The following is a 21,171-nucleotide window of genomic DNA, read 5'->3' as shown; positions in this document are numbered from 1 at the left end:
CGTGCCTCATTACTCAGAGGCACGGGAAACAAATTTAGGCTGCGAGATACACTCTACCACTATTTACTTAAAAACAAAAAAACTCCTCTTCAGTGAGAAACACACTAAAAATACTGAGTAATTTTATATGTTAGAAGGATCTTTTCTACAAGTCTGACCAGTAATTCTCTGGAGCTACACTAGAACAAAACATTTCTTTATTGTCTTGATAAAACATTATGATTTATTAATGATAAAATAAATCACTTTCTAATCTACATAACTTACCTGACTTCTAGTTTCTCAATATCTTCTTCTTCCACCTGAAACTGGGACTTTTTAGTGTAACTGCTGGACCTGGTTACCTGCAAGTAAATTAACACTCTTCTTACTGTTGTTATGGATGTCAAAAAAAACAAAGAAAATCGTGCCTCTTCAACATTGGTAAATAGTTACTGTTCCTTTTAGAAAGGAAGAAGTTCAGTTCACCAAGCTGCCTTTTGACAAAAAGCAGGTGAAAAATGGGTCAAGGGCTCATAGTGGAGCCTGATGAGGGCTAGCTGATATCTAAGGGAATTACAGTATAGATCTATTAGAAAAAACAAGAAAGAAGTGTAATGTGAAACTGGCAAGGATTTCTTTGATTTCAGCATGAGCCTCACAAAAGCATTAAAGTTAGTTCTGAGATGTTTAAGAAAACGACAAATAAGAAGTTCGCTCTTTTTGCTCTAGTCATACCACAATTATAACTTATTTTTGTTTTCCTCATTTCTTGACTTATTGCAGTCTCAGTTTAACTCCAAACATAAGTTATTGGAGTGGTTTGGATCAGATTTTTATCCTAGTATCTTATTTCCTAAGAAATGACACTCAGTATCTTGAGCAGGTCAACTGAAACACACACACCATATGTTGGTACTCTATACATAAGTACGGAACAATTTCTCACTGAAGTCCCACAGCAGGACCAGAATCTACATAAACCCAGTAAACTGTAATACATCTGAGGCATATTTAATAGCTGTAGTACTTTCAACTCTCAGCTGAGCAAAACAGTACACTTACATGCAAATGTAGTTTTTATTACAGAAACAAATAATGAAAATTCAAACTTATAATTTGGTTATTGTAGGGTAACTCATGTAGAATTTAAATCAAATCCTAAATAGCAAAAAATTTAACACATTTTTTAAAATAATAAAATTAGCCTTTTTTTAGCTCAGTGTTCTTGAAAATATTTAAATCCAATTCCATTGGACAGGTTAAAGTTCTCTCAGAACTCCTGATAGCAACAAATGCTATATAAAGTGATCAAGATAACTAATTACCTTCATGTATGTGCTTGTGAGGAAGTAATTTTTCACACAGCAATTGAAAGGGAATGCTATTGTCTGGCAGCCCCCAGGAATTTAATCATATTATTTATTTATATTTGAGAGGCTAGTAAAAGCTCTTCAACCTGCTTTAAGAGAGCTTTCTGTATTAGGTACTGCTATGCAGGATGCTTAAAAATATTGAAGGGTTGCATAAAATAAACAGGCAGAATACCACACAAAAAGTTACCTCAAAATAAAACGTTTCGTTAAACTGCGGATTGCTTGTTTTCTTCTTTACTTTGGTCTTCTTTTGGTCATTCCTGTTCCAATGTGGTAAAATTTTTACCATAGACAACTTCAACACACAATTATAAAGACATTCTATTGTCAAGAACGACCCATGCATTTAAGTTAAACATTTTTGTTATTTTAGAGGTCACTTTGATCAATGAAGAAAATCTTAAAATGAGTGCATCTTCACAATATAGTTTGACAAGTTAAATTTTTAAGTGCTGTATCTAGTTAATCATGCATTTGTCCAGCTCACAGTTTCTATTTCATTTCACAAGTGAGTATAACTTATACATAGAAAATAAACTATATCAACAATTTCTAAAGCATTTCAAATTTAAGTCTGCAGACAATTCCTTTACCACTGCTTGCAGGCTACCAGCACAGTTTTCCTCATCTTGTTCAAGTACCAATTCTGTTTTTTCCCACCCTCTTTTGCTGGGGAAATACCCACTACTTATTCACAGACAGAGGCTTGCACCAAGTCACTGAATGTTTTCTTTGGAAGGAATCACTGATAATGCTAAATGCTAAACAGCATAGGGTCAAACAAAACAACTGCTTCCCTCTCCCTACTGTTTTATATAGATAATTTTAAAAAAAGTTTTATAGAAGAATACAGTCTTATTTAGTTAGGAAAGAGCTATGACAGTATAAAAATGCTTTCTAAAAGAAACAAATATAAAATGTGGGGGAAAAACACACAAGGGAGAAGAAAAATGGTCCTAGACATAAATCAACTGTTTTGAGGCGCTGGCCATATAAATATTCCAGTCATGGTACATGAGTCACACATGCATGAGATTGGAAAATCTTAACCAGGAACTTCTGTCAGATATGCACATATATTCCCATACCTACAGGGTAAATATTTTGTGGAACCAGTGTTCACCTAGTTCCATTTGTATCACAGGACTCAAACAGGAAATATATGTCAATTTACCTTCTTTGGCAATCAACACCATCCTTCCTAGGTGTAATAGTCAAATCTCCTTAGACCTCTTAAAAAAAGACCGACCAACCAAACCAAAACAAGAAGAAACCCACCAAAAAAAACCCAACCCAAAGCTAAAAAATAAAAGTAATCATTTATTACCAAGGAAGAAAAATTGCCCCATTCACTGCAAACTTAGTCAGGAACACTCAAATTCTTTAAAACACATTAGTTTGCTAGAAGACATTCTGGTACTATGCTCACAGTGGCAATTCTTCAGTACTGGAGAAAGCAGATGGGCTTAGGTTTGATGTCGCAAAAAAGAAACAGCTGAAACCTAGCTTACTTTAGATGTTACTGGGCAGGGACTTGCAGATAGTGAATGTGTGGGATATGGGATTTTTGTTAAAAACCCCAACAATTATTGACAATTACCAATCTGAAAAAAGGAGATGTTTAAACTGTGGGGACTTTGAATGTAGCATCCTGAGGGTGCTGGCATTAGAAAGGTCTCATCAAAACCTCTACTCTCTTGCTTCCTCCCAAGTGCTAAACATTCACTGCAAAGAAACTCACTTATTAAGAACAACAGAGGAAAGTGAGTTAGCAATTGACTGTATCATCTCATACAGGAATTTGACAGAAATTAATAAAAATACAGGACAGGTATCAAGAGTCCAGTACAAAACCTGAGAAGAAAACAAACTGAGTGACAAATGGTTCTTGACTAGTGCAGGCAATTCAGACAGACCAAGCACCTTCAGTCTTGAGAATATGGTAGGGAAGGGGTGAGTACAGTAACAAATGGAAAATGAGATGTACGCAGAAAGCATAAAGATTTTTTCTGTATCTTAAAGATTTTGCTTAAAACCTATGACTTTCTTTTCCAGTTTAAGATAACAGCATTTTAGATGCATTAATTTTATATTAAATGTTACCTGGAAGGCCCCACAAGAGAAACTGTTGCATACGGGTCACAATTCTGTCCATTTATAAGAGGCAATCCATGGCACTCCTTTATGCTACAAGGAAAAGACAATTAATAAATCAGTGAAACAATGTCTTTGGCTTAAAAAAACAAAACCCAAACAATCATTTCTTTTAAAGAACATTCTTTTAAGTCCTGATGTATTACACACGGATACATACGTTGATTCAACATAACGTATGTACAATGAAGTAGATCGTAACTACAGATGTCTGGATGGTAATACAAGGTAATACTCAAGTGTACAGTCAGACTTAGGGGGCTCTGTGAGAACAAAATTCTCAGAATTGCTTCAACAAAAGATATTCCAGTATCACACATGCATGACAAAAACCTAAGTAAAATGAACTGCTATATTACAGAAAACTGCAGACTTCATTAACTTTAAAATTTGATTTCTCAAGGTCCACAAAAAAGCTATTTGGCCTCATCCACATGGTAGCAACTACGTTTGGAAGGCATTAAAGTGGATTCAAATATTTTGTTTTGGCTAAACTACATTCTGTGTTGAGTAAGCTGAGAAATACGAAGTCATACCCTGAAATGTTATTTAAAATGAAGCATGCAAAACTATTAGTATATAGTCCTAGCATGTCCAGGTTCCATCCATACAATTCAGCCACAAAATCAGGTTACCCTTGAAATAGTGTTTAAATTTTATTTTCAAATTTTTTCACACTAGTTCATCATCAGGGCTAAACGACCCTTATAAAGTTTTCTTCCATAATTCGTACAGTAAATTTGTAAGCTGGTGTTTAACAGGCACACAGGCACACTGCTCATCACTCCTGATGAAAAAGCGATGGGATGGTTATCAAGTAATGCTCATGGGGATAGAGGTGCATTTTCTGGACTTTTTCTGAAGGCTAGCCATCTTCTTGAAACACCACAGCAGCAACACTACTAAAAGCAGAGCTTAGTCAGCAAGCTGACTAACCTTCCAATGCTGCCCACATATCAGTATTAAATAAAACCAGCTGGAACAAGAAAAATAAAGCAAAACAGTTTGTAAATTTACAGCAGAAACCAGACTTTCTAGCAAAAGTGTGCTGTAATATAGCCACGCACACTGTAATATTTCTTAAGTCCACAAACGTTCAGAAGATGATGACATTTAATAAACGAATAAAACAAGTGAGATCTGAATGGTATATATCTTTTTAAAAAAATAACCTATTTTTAAATAACGTATTGCAGGAAGTTAACTAAATGCAAGTAAGTTTTGGTTGCCATAATTAGTCAGTTTGAATAAAATCCAAACCCTATGTAACTTAAGGAAAAAAGAGATTTTTCTGCTCTAAGTTCATATAAATAATCAAGTAAATGTTCTAATGCTATAATGTGGAATATTAAATTGGGCACATCAAGTTAAAGTTCCATAGCAACAGTAGCTACACACTGTTAAGTAAATGCTTTCTGAACTGTAGAAAAACAGTGTTTAAAGAAAAACTAGAGCTGCAAACAAACACAAGTGGGGAACAACAGACACTAACACTCCTGTGCTGCCTCAGAACTCCACCCTGTTTGGAGTATGCACGACTATAAACCAGATGGCATTCCACCCCCCCAAGTCCCTTTGTCTTAGCCAGTTCATGGAACATCGAGTGCTAAAACACTGCACAATCTTTTGTTATTTTTCTTCCAGTTTTCAAGCACGCGGCCTTCAGCATTTCAATAATTTTTGAATCACAATGAACCCTACAGTGATTTCAAACCCACCATTTAAATGGGTTCTTGAAACATCCAGTTGTTTCATAAGCATTAATTGATTCCTCCAACACACATGACAGAAGAGTGGTGACAAAATTCAACTGTCTAGACTTTTCAGTCATTTGGAGGATCTGACTCGAGGCTGCTAGGACTTGACTCTTTCAGACTATCAGGCATTTTGTAGCACTAAGTATAGTGTCTCTGAGGGTCCCAGAGATTTTGTTTCAGTTGTGAGTGCTGAGTGTACCTGTAAGTTAGCCTCAACTGCAATCTCACAGGAAATTCATAGCAGATGGATCAAGTCAAGCTTATCTGGATAGAAGTCAACTATTTTAACAAGAACACCACAATTTCTCTTCCTACAGCCTGTTCACCAAGCTCCTGGATTTCTCTAGCAAACAGATCTAAGTCCTACAGAAAGCAGTTTCTTTCCCTATGTATGAGGTTTCTCACTCCTTCCCTAATCACTGTATGAATGACCTGCATAGTTGACATAATGATCCCGTGGGAAAACACGTATTATCATATCAACAAAAAACTATCACTATGTCCTACTTCTGGTTACAGAAACAGCTTGTTCCAGCCTCCTATCTTCTTACACTTTGACCACAACACACATAAACTAAAGGAAGGCTTGTTTGTTATTTCCTGCAGGTTGAAAAACATTTTACTAACAACTGCCTAGCCTGCAGCAGAACTAGAACCTCCAGATTCATCATACAGATCTGTCATTTCAAGCTAATTTCATGCTTCAGTCAGTCTCCCTGTGTAGGCAGCTCTAGCATTCCCTTTTTATCTCCTGCCCCAGTGCTTTACCAGCAAGGAAGATCTACCTAGCTTAGACAGCCTACCCTGTTCCAACATAACAACAACAACAACAACAAAAAAAACCAACACCAAAACAAAACAAAAAAACCCAACAACCAAAAAAACCCAAACAGACCAACCCCAGTCCCCCTGACCATCAATTCCTAATATTCCAAAATCTTTCCTTTTCAGACCCATCAGGCTCAAGAATTTGTTCCAAATTTATCCCCCCTCCTCCCCTCCAACTCTCACACTAACCTAGCCAGCCATAACCATCCCTGAACTCTCCACTTACTGTCTGAAATCTACTTTAGACACATCTGACAGCACAGCTAACTCAACCAAACACCAAAATTGTGGATCCTCCTTCTCTTACACTCCTGCCTTGCAACTATCACATATGGTGATTCTGTTTCCTAACCTTACAGAAAGCTATTCAGGTTTCCAGTCAGTTTTCAGCCAGTTTGGCAACCTGAATTAACCCAGTCATGCAGAAGATCTCACGAGCTCCAAAGGCAATGCAAGGCAAGTAGCCATTAAGGGTAGGAAGCCATTACATCAACTCAGCACCATCAAACTGGGTTGTTACTCCCTATAGACTGAATACACAAAACTGCATTATTGCAGATTTAAGCTCCTAAACAAGCAGCCTCCAGTAAACCCATTTAAAACCTTCTGAAGATGTCTGAAGGGGATCAATTAGATCAGTCTAACAGAAATAGAGAAGTGACACCTCAACAAGTTTACCAGATAGCAAATCTCCAAGGAATACTGCCCTTCCCCAAAGAATCAGGCAAAGTGATAGAACTGCAATCCTCTACAACAAAAAAAAACCCCAAAAACTCACCAAAACCAACACCCCCTGCCTCCAAACCCTCTGACCAATCAAAAGAGAAAATAAATATATATTCTTATTCTGACAACTATAATAAATACATTTCCACTGTATGGTAAACCTTTCAGATTTGACAAATGGTTTCATCTATCTAGGCTGGCACAAGCAATTTTCATTCAAAGGCTATAAATGCATAGAGTTTGAAGAAGTAGACAGGAACTTAAAAGCATTTTATTTTATATTTTAAACTACTATGTCTTTATGTAAAGTCTAAGCAATAACTAATCAAAGAACTTTTGTTTTTTTTCACACTACTGATCAGTTACAGTACAGTGTAAGAGATCTTTCTGTTTACATTAATTCTTGCTTCACATCTCAGTATTCTGTTCTGCAAGAGGAGTTTCATACAGGAAGTTATGAGCCTTTCAGATAGAACTGGCATATATTCAGCTCATAAGATGGAAATAAGTCCTTAAGAAGACACAGTCCACAATAAACCCCCTCAGTGACTGAGGGACTGTACCTCTAACAATCATCTGAAGTCCTCAAAAGTGCAGAAACTAAATAACTGCAGCCAACTAGGATTTGTACACTTCATAAATTGTTATGTTCCCTAGAACAACTTCATGAGAACAGATAAAGAGGACAGTAAAAAATTAACAGGTGAATTTAAGATAGTATAGTGTATAATTTATTTAGAAAAGTGAGCACAAAAAAGACAAAATCTAGCTGTAATTGATAATAATTGAAAGCCATTTCTAGGCTTTCAAGTATTCATATTGTAAATACATGAAACTTTTTATTTCAGAGTTGAAGTCATGTTAAACAGAGAAGCAAGTACCACCATGCAATAGCCTAATTTGGCAAGAAACTGTTTCAGCAGCAGCAAACATGCAACAAACAGTCATGCAAACTTGTTTTTACAGACCCCCAGAATGGAGAGCTGCAAGCATATATTTTCGAAATACGCTGCTATACATGCCATTGTGGTTTTGAAAAAAAGAGCCCATATTGAGTCAGCAGTTAATCTACTGCATTATCTTCTTCCCCTCCTCATTCACACATTAGAAAAGGAAACAACTAGTATCAGAGACAAAACAAAATTTTAATTCAGAAGTAGTCTGTGGGTGTAACTACATTAAATTTAACAGCAAGTTTCCAATTAATACAAAAACTTATGTATAAGATCAGGGCTTAGCCCACTGTTAAATGGTCTCTAAGATCCATCACCAAAAGATTAACTTTATACTTGTATTTCAAAAAAGGGCAGGGGCTTCACTGATACAAGAACAGCAATTACAAGCCTTAATTTTACTTTCTCCAGGGAAAAATGTATTTCAGTGTCATGTTTTTAGACATTTTATACCACCTGAATACCCTAGCTGGCTTCAGAAAGTCCCGCCTTAAGAAAATTGGCAGGTTTTTGCTTCCTGCCCCCCAACATCAAGTAAGACCAGATCAGTCAGTTGTGGTGTATCTTGTACATGACCACTTTTTGTCAACTTGAACAAAAAAGGAAACTTGCAGTTTTTAAGAAGCAAGGGGGTTTTTTTGACCATTATCCACAGCTTTGCTGATACAAACACAGTTTGTGATATATCAATATTTATCCTTCCCCAACCTTACTTCCATGAAGTTGGGGAATAGAGTAACACCAAACACAGAATGGGGCTGGCAGGGGGAGAGTGGAAAAAAAAAAAAGAAACATGAGGAATCACATTCTTGGTTTCATTACACAACTGACCATCCCTTCATCATATGCAGCACCACTTATCTTTCTAAAATCACATGTTCTTTTCCCAACAACTTATTGTTTGAAAAAGCTGATTTTACTATACATACTGGTATGAAAAATGAAGCCTTCTTCCCTTTCACGTTAGCGGTAAGAGGCGAACATCAGCAGCAGCTCTCTGTTGTCCAAATGCTTAACTTTTAAAAATTGCTTTCTAACGGAATTACCTTCAGTTTTAAAAATCAATCCTCATCATAAAATCCATCTAGAAGACCAGCAAAAAGAAGTTTCTACAACTATGTCTACAGAACCGAAATAATATGAAACCATCTCCTAATCAACTCTAATCCTATTGCTTTGGTTCAGCCACAAACAAAAAAAGTGATGGGGAACTCCAGATAATGCTCAGAATCACAGCCCTTGAATTACTTGCTATTGTCCATGCGCTTAATATGATGTTTAATCCTATGATGTGTTGTGAATGCTATAGCTACTATTTTTCATCTTTGTAGAATTTTTGGACTCTCACAGAATACATGGTGGAAATCCATTAGAAACTTACCTATGCACAGAAGCCAGGTAAGCACAAGTATCTAGAATTCTTTTATCCTACAAAAAATGTAACTGGTGAAGGTTTAAAAGCCTCCTTGTCTCATTACATTGAGAGACCACTAATTTGAACATGAAGTAAAAGATGGGTCTGAAAGACAAGTAGTACAGCCCATATTTTAAGAATTATTTTTTCCAGATTTTTTCTTCTTTGGCCAATACATTTTTAGTTTTGGCCATATCAAGAAGAGGCAGGATGAGAAACACACATATATGCTCACTCTGTCTTCTTTTACTCAATCACAGCTCTACTACTTCCTATCTTTCAGCTTTGTTACAGGAGTTACTAATATTTACAATGACTTCTCAGGGCCCTGTGACTAACAAAACATAGCAGTAAGTGCATCACTTACTAATTATCCACAGAAATTTACAAAATAAGCAGACTCTTAAAAAATTTACATTTTCTATTAAAGAATCTCACATGTATTTTCTGTAAGTTCCTCATGCTTTAAGATCACAAAGGTCTCAGAAATGCCCTCACATCCATTTCTGTAATACTATATCCAGTGAGCAATTTCTTACTTATCATACACATCCAAAAATACATTTATATTCAATATTACTTACACAGCTGATTATTTCAATGCTATCAGCATGTGTGATAAAATAGTACTAAACATTTTTAGTTTAAGGAACTTCAGTGCATTTCATAATCTCAGATGAAGACAAAAGTACTGATGTAATACTGCAGTTTAACGCACAATCCTCTCCCACATGTGAGTGGGTGAGCACAGCAACCACGAGAGAACCCTGGCTTCCTTTTGATCATTTATCTCCGTCATAAAGAGATCGTAAGAGACAGCACAGTGAGTAACCTACTTCCTACTCAAAACTGCAATCTGCAACAGTAACTGTCTAAAGCAACTTTTCTTCATCATGTGGAAAAATCTAAACATCTTTTAAAAATAAAAATTAAAAAAAATTTAACTTAAAGTGCATGATATATAATTTTTTTTTAAAAAAATGACATCTATCAGCAAGTTAAGTTGGGAATAAAACACAAAATCATAAAGCTTCAGCAGGCTTTTGGTTGTGAATAGTTCATGGGGGAAAAGCTGTTCTAATTTTGTCTTGCACTGCAAGTATGATACAAAAATAAGAGCAGCAAGACTCCCAAGGAAGCAAGATACCACCCACTTTACAAGTAAAAACACATTCAGAATTACCTTTAAGTTATAAATATACACTGATATACAGCAAATTTCCATATCTTGCCTGCATTACCAGCCTACAATAGCCACTAAGACATTAACAGTTTCACTGGCTTAGAACTAGCTTTCCTTTTCATATAATGTTAAGTAACAAAAAAGGAAAGAGATTATTTTGCTACGTCTCACTTCAACTGAACTACTCATCTTGGTTTAGATAGCTAACGAAGACAGAACGAACGTAATTTAAACTTCATCATTAAAATTACATTAGCAAAATTGACAGTGCAATCGTCTTCCCCTGCTCCCTGGAGCTGATCTGAAGCCACTGAGACAAACAGAAGACCACACACCATTTCCTCCCCTCACAGTTTTGCAATACAACACATTCTTTAATACTAAGTTCTCAGAGAAGATTTTAAAAAAAACAAAACCCAAACCCCTCAATCTCTGAATAAATATAAGTTCGTGAACAATGTTGGAAAGCAAAATTAAAGAATCTTACTAACTTTTGAGGTTTTATCTTAATTTTTCCTTAAATCTTTACAACCCCTTTGTCTGTATGCTTTTCTTCACATGGTCTATCCCACAGGACACAAATGCAGAAAATGCCTTTATTTCCTTCTGAAGCACGAGAAACTAAAAACTGCAGTTAAGACCACCTTACTCTCCTGAACTTTACCCATGCTGAGAACATAGAGTCACAAGAGAAAACTGTCAATTGCACTGAGTCTCTGCAAGCCTCCAGATCCCACTGGTCTCTTCAATGAAAGCAGTCTCCCAGAGAGAAGTAACATAAAAAGCTATCAGACTTCTTCCAAGATAAAGGATATGATTAGTTTCTAGAGAGACCGGTATCTTCTAGTATGTCCTTACTGCAAAAACTTCTTACGAGTGTCAAAACAATTTTGTATAGCTGTATTTGCATTAGCTTCTTAGCAATTTCTGGCCTTAAATGTACTGCTTAATAATGAATAAAAAGAATGATGAGTACATGTGGTATCTGTCTTCTGTGACTAACATCTGTAACTTGTATATTCAGGCTTCCAAAGCCATCACATAACACCATTATCATACACAGCTCCAAGAGTAACAATACAAGAGTACAGACTGGTTAGTATCTTCCAATATGTCTCATTCTGTGCTTTTTTTTTAATGCTGGTCACATTTGACTTTTTTGAAATAACGTATGCCAAAAATTTACAGTTTCTATGAGGCTCTTTGACATGCTGTAATGTCTTTATACTTTGGAGTAAAAATTAAGTTTGGTAGTGAAAAATCCTGAGGTTGTTTCTAAGCAATTTTATTGAAATGTGGCAACATTATGCTGCTCCAGATTGTCAACTCCTGTACTTTGTTTTTCTATAAACATTCCTCATCATGCTTAACCACATGAAATTAATTCTGAAGCAAAACTGAAAGTAGATTTTCCCCTAGCAAACCAAAATATGATCAATGAAAAAGCTTCACATTGTTCCCAACACCACCAGCAGCAACTCAATTCCAGCAGTAAGAGCAGTACTGCAAGTTCTGGCTGTCAGCTGCAGTGGGCATATCCTAGCTTTCTCATCAGATCCAATTCATTTGGAATTACAAGACACTGAACTAATGATACCAGATAGCCATGCTGAGTCCTAATAAAAGTGAGTGCTTTGGGAGCAGCAGAGATGAGCAGTTGTGAAAAACTCCTGCAGAAGTTCCCTAAGCACATACCCATTCCCTCACCAAGGTAGGCTCCAAGGGAAGTCACGTAAAAAGTGTTACTACATTCAGTATTATGAGACCCAAAACACATAATGTTCTAACAAACAACTAAACATTCAAGGATTAATGTATCTTCTTACTGTACTACTAGCTGCTGGCACACAGATCCATTGTCTGTTATCAGTTCATTCAGTTTTAATTCAAGGTGAACTTTCCCCTGAAAAAAACAAGAGAGAAACAAATAATTTTAAAAGACTTTATTTTAAATGTAGTAATTAGGACAATGATATTGTTTACAGCTAGAATCATTTTAGGTAATTCCAATACACCTACTTCAAGTAAGTATCTGTTCTCAAGCATGTATACTGCCAGCAGAGTGTAAAAAATGCATTCAGACTTGGAGAGACAATGTTAAAGAGCAGCATTATCCTCAACTGCAGATAGCACACGAATCAGTCAAGCCTCCATAGATTTAACACGCACACACACAAAATGTTTCTTCCCGCATGAGGAAGTACCAAGTGCAAAAGCCCCCCTCAGCTTTTTTATCCTAAGCAGGGGATGAACCCTTGAATAAACACAGTGAATTTAAGAGCATTTCAGGAGAAAGTTCTAAAATGACTGTGAACTCTGAAGGCAGTTAAGTATATTTAGAAAAGTAGAATAGTATGCAGTAGCCATAACCAGCAACATTTAATATCCAGCTGTGAAACCCTGTCCATCCCACCAGACTAAAGATCATTTCTAATTCATTAAGCATCCCAGTGCAGCTTTCAACTATCTCATGAAGTCTGCTGATGTATTCATAGAGCAGTAAACACAACCAAAGGAGAAAAAAAAGGTAGCAATAATTGCTAAATCTGACTTTCTCCTTTCCTTTTTTCTGATATGGCTGAATCCATTATAAAAAAGAATCCATAAATGACAGCACAGCACGGATTAACATCAGAACTCAGCAAGGGCCAGCCTACTCTACCCTCTCAATAAAAGGCTCCAAAATCTCCAAACCATGATATGCAACTTTTTTTGACATGACCAAAATTTGGTACTATAACCTTGCTCCAGACATCTGCTGCCTGAACAATACTGCTACCGCCCTTTCAGTGTCTGGCTATTTGTGCTGGTTTCCACATCTAAGACAACCAGTCACTGACAAAGTCTTTCCTCTAAACCATGTTGTCCTTAGTACTCTTTGACAATGGTCTGTCCGCAATTATGGTTCTTAGGGAAGGGACCTGGAAGGTAACTTTAAAGTGTGGCAAAGGAAACAAGCTATAATTTGAACTACAGTTTTGCTGTACAACACTAAAATTAAACTTAAAACCCTTAGCTGACCTTGCAGACATTTCTACAGTACTTATGTTCTGACATAAAACTGAAATGTTTTTATTGTAAATTCCCCGGGGCAAGGGCTGTGTTTCTCTCTGCATCAGGTGGGAGGAGAAGTGAAGTTTCTTTTATAAGGAAGTTTTAAATGTAACTATTTTGGAATCTCTGCCAAGTGTTTTGCAAACTGTTTCTACACGGATTGGAACACAGGTATATTAAAAAAAATATTTGTCAAGCAGAGAAGCTCAATTACAAAAATAGATTTACAGGATAAAAAGAGGATACTGAGAAGCAGGCCAACAGCCGTACAAGGCAAAGATTTTGAATGACAAATGAAAAGACAACGTTAGTATTTGTTGTGATAGCTGACTTAACTAGTTTTAGTATGGCAGACCTTGTGAATGGCTTAAACATCTTCTTGCTTTAACACCCCATCCCCACCCTGTATTCTACACTGATCAGGAGTAAAACAGCGAGTTTACTGCTCCTGAGAACTATCTATAGATGCAGTTTGTTCAAAACTCAGTTTCAGGATGGCTACAGAAATATGACTCTAAGTAAATATTTCCCTGACATGTATGGAGTTTCGGGTACATTTTGTTGTTTTGTTTGTTGAGAGCCGCACAATGGTTTCCTGAAGTAGCTGATCTGCAGATCTGCATCAGAACTTTTGACATAATATGCAACCAGGTTTTAGTTCAAAACAAAGAGAAATCAGCTATTCTTACACCATAAATAAGCAGCGCACTTTATGTGAACACACTTTTCATCTGTAGATCTCAGGGTTGCTGAAAGGCAGGTAGGTACCATTTTAACTTTACAAATGGATTAACAATCAGTTTTCAGATACTGACTAGCGGATGATGGAGCTGTTGATCACACTGCCAAGATTCACATAGTAACAAAGAAGCCAAAACCAGAGTGCCCAAATCACCAACCTAAACTTCAGAACTACAAAATCAATTTAGTTACACAGTTTTGGTTTTAGAATTACTACTACCTTTTAACACTTTAAGAGTTTTTTTCTCCTCAGTGTTTCAATATTTTTATCATTTCCACACTATGAAATAATACAAGTATCTGTAATAAATACAAGTTTTCTAGTTTTCTAAAGCTCGTAAGTGAAAACTGGGCTAGCAAGTGTATTTCAAATATTTATGCCAACAGGAACTCATACACTGTGCCCACATTCCATATACAGAATCACACTACTGTTCCAAGTGTAGCAGAAAGTAACTTTTGACAGCGTTAGTTTCCTTCATAAAACCTTGGAGGAGATGTATACTCTTTTATCTGAAGGGTAGTTGTCATTTGAGAAAGTTATTCAGGGTAGTGGTGGTGTTTGAACAGAGTTACAACTGCCTAACAGTTATTTTCCAGTTCCTCCCTCAATGTCAGAAACTCTAGATTACAGTATTTCTCTTGAACTGTCTTCTTCCTTCCACTTCCCCCAACTCAATGGAACAAATATCACAACTGAAGTAGGGAATTTGGAAGAATAAAAAAGATCATCTTTATGCCATACACAGTGTTAAGATAAGTAGAAGAAAACCATTCTAAGCTAGAAGTTAGAAAACTTTAATTAAAAAAACACCAAAAAAACCCCACTAAAATAACCCAGATTATCCACTCAAACACCTCTGGTAAACTGAAGTCCTTGAGGCTCATGGACTGTAAAACTGGGGCTCTAGATTACTCCACAAATTACATAATATTCCCTCATTTAGTACTGAATTGTTAACTCTGTGTGCTTACTGCAAAAATGTCTCTACACAGCAGACAGAGGTTCTATCTGCTTTCCCATTCTAGAGTAGAGCAAACATATGCCACATTCCTGAATTGTGCATTTTATGGTGTACCACACTGAGCTCCTAGCACTATGTAATGGCAACAGTTCCCTAGCACCAGGAATATTCGTTCAACTCACATAACCCACACGGTTTACTTCACCCAGACCTTTCTTCTTTCCTAGGGTTAGAGATCGGAGCCACCAGGAATCTACAAGCTGGCTTGAGGCTCCATCTCCATTTTTTCCAAATTTACACATTCTACATGAACACCAGGGAAATCTATTTGGAGTACCTTACTCCAGTAATTATAAATCCCATCAATTTTAAAGAAGAGAACAGTGAAAGTAAAACTTATCTTCAAAAACCTTAGAAGTGCGTGAAAAATTTTTACCTTATCAATGTTCTTTGCAAGCATAGATCAAGTCTCTACAAAATGTTTCTTACTGTGAATAACAAAGATCAAGGGCACGTTTAACAATATGACCTCATTTCAAACCAGCTAAATGAAGATTTTTTTTTTTTAAATGTGGGGGGGCCACAAGCAATTCTAAGAACTTTATTAGCATGCTACAGCTATCTGTATTTTAGGAAACATTAAGATTTTTAATACATATATATTAACAAGTTTACACCAACTTCAGGGAAATATGGTCTGTTCCACTCAGCTTTTCAAATGCTATTTTACTTGTCTAGTATTGCCACATTCACGCACACTTTTCAAGAAATAGTGGACAAAGGAAAATGTTTTAAGAAAACAAGATGAATATCCATTCATAATATTGTAAACAGCAGCAAAAAAAAAAAACAAAAAACCAACAGCTGAGATCAAAACACAGAACAGATTCTTTCTAAAAATCACAGTAATTTTTACACACTTTCAGTGGCTGGGCAGAAGCGACCCTTCTCTCATGCACACCTGAAAGGAAATATGCAATACCCTTATTTCACCAAAAACTTATATTCACTCAAGTATATAATGCTTTTACTCTGATGAACTTATCACCTCCACTTCAGATTGCCTGTATGTACAGAACTGTAGAACCAGAACAGACTAGTCTACAGCTTCTGCATTAGGAGTGGATTGTGACCCTAAAGAAGTCCTGAATTCGTTACAAGTAAGATCGTTTTATGAATCAGCAAGTTTAATTCTTGGTAATTCCACAGAAGACAAAATGTTACATTTAACATACTTTTAAGCCTTTCTAGAAACTAAGTTATAAACAAACTCAAATGTCTTCCTGTGATACTTTCATTGTCCTACCAAGGTAGAGCTGACAATTTCCTGTAGAGACTATAAGAAAACAACAAATCCAAAATACACTTATTAGTGAATATGACAACACTCAGTGCCAAAGAACTTACGACTTCATGTGGATTTTGTAGATCTACAAGCTGTATACCACAATATTCAATATGCACTTCCAGCACTAATGTACCTGATACACAGGCTGCTCATTAGAGCAGTTAGCCTGTATGAAAAAACAGAATACTGGTACACAGAAAGTACATGGTTTTGTGAAACAAATCAAGCTTGCCCAACCAGGCAAACTGCAATGTGTCCTGTACAGGCCAAGGAACACTCTAAAGCCATCCTACTGCCTTGCACCCATCATAAATTCTGGAAAACACTCACATGGAGGGAACTAGAAGAAAAAATGCCAGCTACATGTATGGTACCATAAGGAGAAGAGCACATCTGAAAACAATTTTTTTTCCCAAAAACCTGTTATCTAGCTTTACAAACATTTGTGAACTGTTGCTGCATGTACACTATAAGAAAGCCTGCTATTTTCACCCCTATCCCATCAATAACCTTGGGAATTTCCTAGGAATATATTTTAGTATGTTATGGCACATCCAAACTAACAACATTTCAGCCAAATCTAGCAGATTAGAACTGGTCTCAGCTCCGCTCTTACAAATTTCCTGGAAAGAGGAAGCGGAATAGAGGAGAAACCTACCCAAATGCCCTAACTCAAGGAAAGACTAACATGAGGAGCAGATACCTTAGCAGAAAAGGTCATCCTTCAATGGATGTGTCATGCAGGAGAGTGCTCTACACGTGTCTCAGCCATAGAAAAGTATTAGTAAAAGCTTACATTCTACTGTGAGCTACAAAGGTATGGAAAATTAATAACTTTTAATTTCCATTATGTAAGAAATCGCTAAATTCTGTTAATGGAATATTATAATCAAGTTTTCATACTTATATTGTATTGAATGAAAGATTACTTTTTGTCAGAATACATTTTTACTACTGAGGAAAAAGCATAGCAAGCATGACAATATTTAAGTCAAAGCAGAAACTGCTTTTCAGTTTATATCTGTAAAAGACTTTCTAGAATATTCAGAGTGATTAGATGGAAGGATTGAAGAAGAATGTGACAATTCGCAGTTGGACTAAATGATCTGTAGGTCACTTCCAACTGAACTATGCTATTATATTCTATCCTAACCTAACAAGGACTGATTTTCAACAGATAAGAGAAAGTGGCATTCAGATGTTTTGAAAATCTGTCTCCAAGTAAAGCGATTGTATGTCCTGTTATACATCCATAACTTACGACTCACAGATGATTAATCCTGGAAAACAACCTGTGTTTTTTTTGAGAATTCTGTGCACATTCACCTCTTGTAAAAGTAGACAGCGTTCTCCCTACTCAGAGGGACTTCCAAGTTACTAGAAAAATACAAACACTGCCAAGTTCAAGACTTTTTCCCTTACGCAAATCTGAAAAAACTATTAAAATCTAATAAACTGTTTATCACAGCAACAAGGCTAAGAGATTCTCAAGAATACTGTTCGGTTTTTTTCCTCAAGCCAAAAAGGGAATTGCTACAACTTCTAGAGCCATCTCATTTTTACGCTACTGGAACAATCCTGTCAGAAGAACTTGAACCACAGACTAAAATACAACTCTGAAGTGCAAGTTACTTGATACTGAATGCAGTAACTATTTCAAAATAAGATAAATGAGCACAGCACAAGTACCTCCAGTTTTGGAGACTATTTCATGTCATATAATTAGTCATACTTTCCGATAACTCCAAAACTGACTAAATAAATGATTCAGTAGTTTCCTAAATCATTATCCCGTCTCATGTACATAGCTTGTCTTTCAACAATTTTAGACATCAAAGTACCATTGAGACATTTTCCAAACAGTTGTTACAAGTCTTCTGCCAGTTTTAAGTATCATGACCAATACAACCAGTTTAGAAATGTAGAATATGCATTATTCTCTAATCAAGCCGAAAGACACAACTGTCCCTCAAAATTAGACAGATGCTAACCTCTATCTGCTACAGTTCAATATAAACTTCTACCATTAATGCACTAATCTATTACTAATTTTAAAATGTAAATGTGCAATTTAATAGTTACCTGAACCTCTGAATTAGAATCAACAGGTTGAAGCATAAACCAGTTTTCTTTTCCTGTGTAGTTGCATAAATCTTCTTTTTTGATTGACACCTTTCCTGGGGGAGGGAGACAGGGAGAGATAAGCATAAGGATTCATCTGAATAGGACAAACATTTAAATAGATTTGAAGTTGATTTTTGTTTAAAATATTTTAGGGGTTTTTTACACTTATACTGCTATATGAAAAGCTTATGCTTCACGTTCCTTGTTTCCATAAGTAAAGCAGAAAAATAGTTTCTATAAAGCCAAATTAAATTAATTACCATGTGTTATCTTGGATAAGAACACACTTGTGGTTGGAAATAACATAATAAAGATTTGAAAGAACAGTAATGGTGTTGAAGAATGTTTAAATAGGAAACTGACGGTAGGTGCCTTTTACTCTCCTGATTGCTATTTGGAAAGCTGTTATTACACCAAATCATCTGGCATCCTGGTGCAAATTATTTTCTTCCTCAATTTAAGTAACGTGAATCCTTCTTCGATTACTTCTTTACAGAAACTATATCCAAATACCAGCTGCTATGCTGGGGAGGGGGGATCCACTTCCTGCAATTTTTCACCTAAGCTACATAAAGCATTTTGCAGCAACTTCTAAGTCACTAAGTTACAGGTTGCACTGACAGAAAAAAAAAAAATAAATCTATAAATAATTTTAAGAATTATTCCACAATTGCAATTACTGTGGAATTATTCCAGAACTCATTCTTTAAAAGACCTACAGGCAGTGACAATTATTCAAGTAATCCAATGAAACAGAAGTGGAAAAAAAACAAATAGAATTTTAAAAAATGTATTGAGTCTATAAGACTACGAAATGTCCTATTGGCCTAAAATATATTTTAGTATAATCAAATAAAGTAAGGAAACAAAATCCTGCTCTTCAAACTTTAAAGGAATATGTTGTTTAAGTCCACTATACATTATGTTTTGAAAAAGGTATCACCTTAATAATTGTATCCTTACTACAGATGATACTGAAAATAACCAAACATTACACAAGATATAGACAGTATCCCAGAACTTACCTATACGCAGGTCTTTTTGTAAAACACTTTTATCATAAATGTAGAAGGACAACCACTGGAATGTCCTTGGAATCTCGAAGTAAAACTCTTCCCCAAAGTAAGGGCTGAAAAGAAAGACTGAAAGTTAAAATAGAAAAACACTTTATTTATACAGAAGACAAACGCTAAAATGCTACATTTTTACTGCAGTCCCAAACCTTGGCCTTTAGAACTATACTCATCTATCAAAGTTATCCACAACCATTTCATTACAAGAACATACAGTAACATTGCAAGATAAAATTTCATGAATGCCTTATATATGTTTTAAAAAAAAGTGCACACAAAGTGTTGTCTCCTCTGTGATTTCCATTCTATTTTTCTGTCTTGAAATTATTCTAGTTGGTTCTCTACCCAGCCCAAATGACTTCCTGAAACACTTACAAGTTTTATGTTTCTCCTTTTTCAGTCAGTACATGATTAAATTACATCAAAACACAATTCAGGGATTACTTCACTAACTGACATTTGCTTAGCTCTAACTTCTGTGTCAAATTTGATGCTCAGAGATTCAGACCCGAGAAAAGAAGTCATAAGCATTAGCAAGTATAAAACACAACAGTGAAGAAGAGAAATGTTCATCTCAAATACACATTCTCCACATGCTGAAATGGTCATGCCATTTCTCCATCTAAGGAAGTCCAATGTTTACAGTTCGCCCTACTTAACTGCCATTTGCAGAGACCTCTATGTAAAAAGACTCTGAGTTCCTCACAATGTGTTGGTATCTTCACTTAAGGAATTTATACTTCCATTAAACTTAAGGAGTACATATTGATGCAATCAGCCCATAGTCAGAATGTTGTATTTCAAGACTGAACAAAACCAGTTATTTGGGTCACTGCAAGTTGTGAATTCTGACAATGAAGTGCATCCACAAAACAAACCCCGCTATTTCAGAACTACTGGATTCTTAAAGAGTTAAAATACTTTTAACTACAATTAACATCAGCAGGGCAAAGTGTGCAGCTTCATGAAACTAATTTCAGTCTCTGCTTTCTTTCTACAGAAGAGTACTGAGATGACAGTCATACCAAACTCAGAAACAAAGTGGGGTTTTTTGTTTCCCTGTAAAGTACCTTTCTGACACTATACTGCTACAATACTTTATTAAACTAACACAAATATACTTATGTTTGGAACAGTGAGTTCACAGTATTACCTACCCAAAAAGATACCAGGAAAAAGAGGGTATCATCCCTACTCTCTTCCCTCCAAAACAATTTTAGAAAAACCACCAAATGTTAAAGGACCAATGGTTTATTAAATGTTAAAAATAAGAGAAGAGCTGATAACTAACTTAAAAAGTAGGTAAAAAAACACAGATGAAAAATCTGGCATTCCAAATTCCTAGAACTGATGTTTAGAAACAAGAGCTTTAATTGGAGGAAATTCAGAAGTGAAAATGTTCCTTTTGTTCAAACACGGACCCTACATCTTCGGCTTCAAAGCAGATAAATCAGTATTAAGTCTGCACTACACTGAGAAATAATTTAAGAATTCTC

The 21,171-nt window shown here is 35.8% G+C and overlaps 1 protein-coding gene across 4 annotated transcripts in view; it reads right to left on the bottom strand.

The window, feature by feature from the left end:
* Positions 1 to 21,171, bottom strand: part of RASA2 (RAS p21 protein activator 2) — a 49,619-nt gene that overhangs the window by 17,829 nt on the left and 10,619 nt on the right. For 2 of the 4 annotated variants that reach the window (XM_074912106.1, XM_074912107.1), the window contains exons 3-8: positions 19,628 to 19,731; positions 18,561 to 18,655; positions 12,197 to 12,273; positions 3,459 to 3,542; positions 1,543 to 1,615; positions 268 to 344 (exon numbers count right to left, since the gene is read on the bottom strand). In XM_074912106.1, the coding sequence (XP_074768207.1) occupies positions 268 to 344; positions 1,543 to 1,615; positions 3,459 to 3,542; positions 12,197 to 12,273; positions 18,561 to 18,655; positions 19,628 to 19,731 (510 nt within the window). Of the gene's footprint in view, positions 1 to 267; positions 345 to 1,542; positions 2,548 to 3,458; positions 3,543 to 12,196; positions 12,274 to 18,560; positions 18,656 to 19,627; positions 19,732 to 21,171 lie in introns of those variants that run through there. The other 2 variants (XM_074912108.1, XM_074912109.1) reach the window with 2 other exon arrangements.

The sequence above is a fragment of the Athene noctua genome, chromosome 8, assembly GCF_965140245.1.
Source record: "Athene noctua chromosome 8, bAthNoc1.hap1.1, whole genome shotgun sequence".
Taxonomy (NCBI): Eukaryota; Metazoa; Chordata; class Aves; order Strigiformes; family Strigidae; genus Athene; species Athene noctua.
The sequence above is the reverse complement of the archived record's forward strand: the minus strand, read 5'-3'. Positions and strand labels throughout refer to the sequence as shown.